The sequence below is a fragment of the Helianthus annuus genome, chromosome 8 (genome assembly GCF_002127325.2).
Source record: "Helianthus annuus cultivar XRQ/B chromosome 8, HanXRQr2.0-SUNRISE, whole genome shotgun sequence".
NCBI lineage: Eukaryota > Viridiplantae > Streptophyta > Magnoliopsida > Asterales > Asteraceae > Helianthus > Helianthus annuus.
In genome coordinates, this window is record NC_035440.2 from 97359948 (window position 1) to 97363569 (window position 3622).

General features: G+C 38.0%; 1 protein-coding gene across 1 annotated transcript; it reads right to left on the bottom strand.

Moving 5' to 3' along the window:
* Positions 1 to 331: 331 nt before the first annotated feature.
* Positions 332 to 3005, bottom strand: LOC110873504 (xanthotoxin 5-hydroxylase CYP82C4). The gene is made up of 2 exons (XM_022122443.2): positions 1882 to 3005; positions 332 to 1160 (listed from the first exon to the last, which is right to left on the bottom strand). Exons 1-2 carry the CDS (start codon positions 2815 to 2817, stop codon positions 540 to 542), a joined length of 1557 nt encoding a protein of 518 aa, XP_021978135.1. The 5' UTR covers positions 2818 to 3005; the 3' UTR covers positions 332 to 539.
* Between the last annotated feature and the right edge of the window lie 617 nt (positions 3006 to 3622).

A 3622-nucleotide genomic window follows, 5' to 3' on the forward strand; every position in this document is an offset into this window, starting at 1 on the left:
ATAAATTCGAGTTGGTGTCTGTTTCGACATAAACTTTTTTGGGAACGAGTCAGGTCAAATATAATATGTTTTCGTGATTATTTTATGAATGTTGTGAATTTTGTTTCGATTTAAGTGGAGTCAAATTGTGGTTTATTGTTTCCCTTTTTTTAAAGCTCTAATTAATCTCTTTTGATTATACGTGTCAGCTTTTCCGTTATACCCGTTTAGGTTTTCTATGTATGACTCGGAATCACATATAACATGTTATGATTGTATGGTATAAAATAAATTTACTTTATGTTTTGATCCAATCGCAATGCTTATATAGGTTACATTGAGTTCAATCAGATACGTCGAAACGCGTGTTTTCATATGGTTAAAGCATCACATAACGTTTGGACTAATGCATTCGATGTTTGCGATCTACTCGCGCCACAACGCGCGCATGTGTTATTTCTAGTTATAATATAACTTTCAACAATTATATATTAGGAACAAATCCATATATAGCACAAGTAACTGGCTAGGATTTTGTTTTTTTCATACAACCCTATGTTTTAATAGAGATCTTGAGAAAGCCTTGGAGTGATGATCACATCAAGTGGTTTCACTTTCGGCAATGCAATTCCTAACCCTTCACTCATATCCACAGGCTTCCCCATTGGCGTTGACAAGTCAAACCCTTGAAGCAACCGAGCAAGTGTCAAGTGGATCACTTCCAAAGCAAATGAACTTGCAGGACACATTCTCCTTCCAGAACTAAACGGAATGTATTCAAAATTCTGACCCGAATAATTTATGTTTGCGTGTTCCTCAAGAAACCTCTCGGGTTTAAACTCGTTTGGATCCGACCACACTTGTGGATCGCGATGTAGCTTCCATAAGTTCACTATTAAACGAGTCCCTTTGGGCGTGTGGTATCCACCGATATTGCAGTCCTCGCTGGCTTGATGTGGTCCGGCTAATGGACCGGGTGGGTACATTCTGAGTGTTTCTTTTACTATAGCTTGTAGATAGGTTAGGTTTTTGGTATCTGATTCTTCCACCCATTTGTTTCTTCCTACATGGATGTCAAGCTCTTGCTGGGCAGCCTTTAGGATGTGAGGGTGGTTTAGTAACAATGAGAGTGCCCATGTGAGTGTCTCAGCTGTGCTTTCTGAGCCAGTTAAGATGAGAATCTACAAAAATAAAATGTATAATGTGATCACAAGTTGGAAAAAGTTAAATTTTAGACCATTTACATGTAAGTAAGACTATTAATTATATTAGTATTTTGACTAAAGTAGCTTGTTATTGTCTTGGACTGAAATGACAATGGAAAAGACTAATTGACTAAAAAGGTTATTTTGAGCAAACCACGAAAACTAACATGTAATTTACGTTTAACGAGTCATATGATGTTAAACAAATTAAAGTCGTACGAAACAGATTTGAATGTGTAAAGCTATCTAAGTCGTTTTCAAAAGTTTTAGCTATCTTTTATGAAATGATATTTCAACAACCATATTTAATGCGTTAGCGAATTGAACCCGTTTTGACACGTTACCTACCTATCATGAGTTGATATTCCATGTGCTATCGTTATCAAAGAAAATAAAAACTTAAACATCGTTATTTAACTGTTTTCATGGATGTTTGTTGCGTTTCATTTTAAAATTAATGAATTTCTAGTTTCCCATGGAAGAAAAACTCAAACAATTATTAGAAGAAAATCTTATAATAAACAAACCACCATAGTGATATCCTTATATCCTACTAATAAAGTATGTTCCAAGGAGGGTCGGATAAGAACAAACCTTATCTCTATCCTCTATCACAAGAGATAAAGAATGGCTCCATATAGGACCCGACTAAAAAAGTTAGATAATAAAATAAAGAGAGCAAACGCTAGTTACTAACCAGTGTTGTTGCCTTGATGATGGTATCACGACCGTGCTCGAACAATTCAACATCTTTCGAAAGCGTCGATAGCATCACATCCATGAAATCTGAATCTTTATCGCTATCACACTCTTTACGCTTCTCAACATGTTCATCAACCCACTTTCCAAAGACCAAATCAAGCTCTTTTGCTGCTTGCTTCATAGCTTTCACATGCCCTCCAATGTCCATCCATTCAAGACTTGGAATAACATCGGACACAACAAAAACTCCACTTAAGTACAACCCTTTCTTTATGGCTTCTTTCACCTTTAAGTCTTCATTATTACCCCCATCACTACAACCACTAGAAAACCTTTTTCCAGCTAACATTCGTACAATGATATTAAACGTTACATGCTCGAACCACTTGGTCATGTTCACTACCGTTTTTCGGGGTCCGTTCTTCAGGATTAATGAGTAGAACTCGTTAACCAAGTATTTCGCCTCAGAGTCACGAACATTCTTGTGCTTTTCAATCCGTTGGCTCGTTAAAAGCTCTAAAATGACCATCTTTCTTATCTCTCGCCAGTATGGTCCATATGGCGCGAGTGCAAAAACCGCACTATTATAGCCCATGTAACGGCTAACTGCCATACTAGGCCTGGATGCAAAACATCTGTCATTGGTGGTGAAGCACTCCTTGACCATCTGCCAACTGCTCACAACCATGGCTCGTTGGCTACCGAGCCTTAAAGAGTAAATCGGCCCATAATCATCTGCCATTTTTGCTAGTATCCTTGCGACGGGCTCTGGAGCGTGAAGACGGTGAAGGTGACCCACAAAAGGCAATGCTCCTGATGGTTCTGGAGCTGCTAGTTTGATAGTTTTTCTTTTCTTTGTTGTTTTGTAACGAAAGATCAGAACAGAAAGCAAAAGCCCTAAAAATGGTAGAAATTGTGGAAAGAATTCCATGTTGATATGGTTTTATTATGTTTATGTGCTAACATGATCAACACTTGACATATATTTATAGTCGAGATATATCAACCCTGTGCAAGCAAAGATATTTGGTTGATGATAGTGATGGATATTTGGTAAACATATTAATCAAGTGAGGCTGTGTATGCAAATACATTTGGTTGATGATAGTGTATCCCATGTACGCAGGGGGAATGAGGTACATTTAGTAGAAATAGTAGGAAGTTTCGCACAACCCAAATTAATCTTGTAATACATTACTGCCAATATTATTTTTTTGTCGGCGTCCATCTTTTACCTAAATCAGTTTGAATTTAATGTTTTTCAATTTTGTCATTCTCCTGCGTCCTTGTAAGGACCACTGAGCTTCGGAAGAGTTCGCATGTTATGTTGATGCGTCCATGTCCCTAAAAGCTGACACGCGTCCCACATGTTTATGGGAAGAGTCAGTGACTCTTCCGAAGCGTCGGTGGACTCTTCCAAAGGAGCGTGATACATGGACTCTTCAACATGATACGCCGACTCATCCCATGCTCAGTGGTCCTTCCAAGGACGCAGGAGAGTGACAAAATTGAAAACCCTCTTGGTCAACCAACATTTTCGTAATTTTCACTTTAATGTTATTAGGTTATGGTATTTGAGAAAGTGGAAAAAGCTGGAAAGCAAGAAAAAACAGTTTTACCAAGAATGGACTTTTATGTAGCCCTAAAAGTATAATGATGATCTCATCAATAGAGTTTTTAGTGGCGACACATGCCGCCCTTAAAATGTGTAAGGCCTTGGCTATTCACATACGCCA

Excerpts from the sequence above, each read along its gene's own strand:
- LOC110873504 (XM_022122443.2), bottom strand. The coding sequence starts at position 2,817 with ATGGAATTCTTTCCACAATTTCTACCATTTTTAGGGCTTTTGCTTTCT. Across the intron at positions 1,161-1,881 it reads TCATCAAGGCAACAACACTG|ATTCTCATCTTAACTGGCTC; the intron begins GTTAGTAACTAG and ends TTATTTTTGTAG.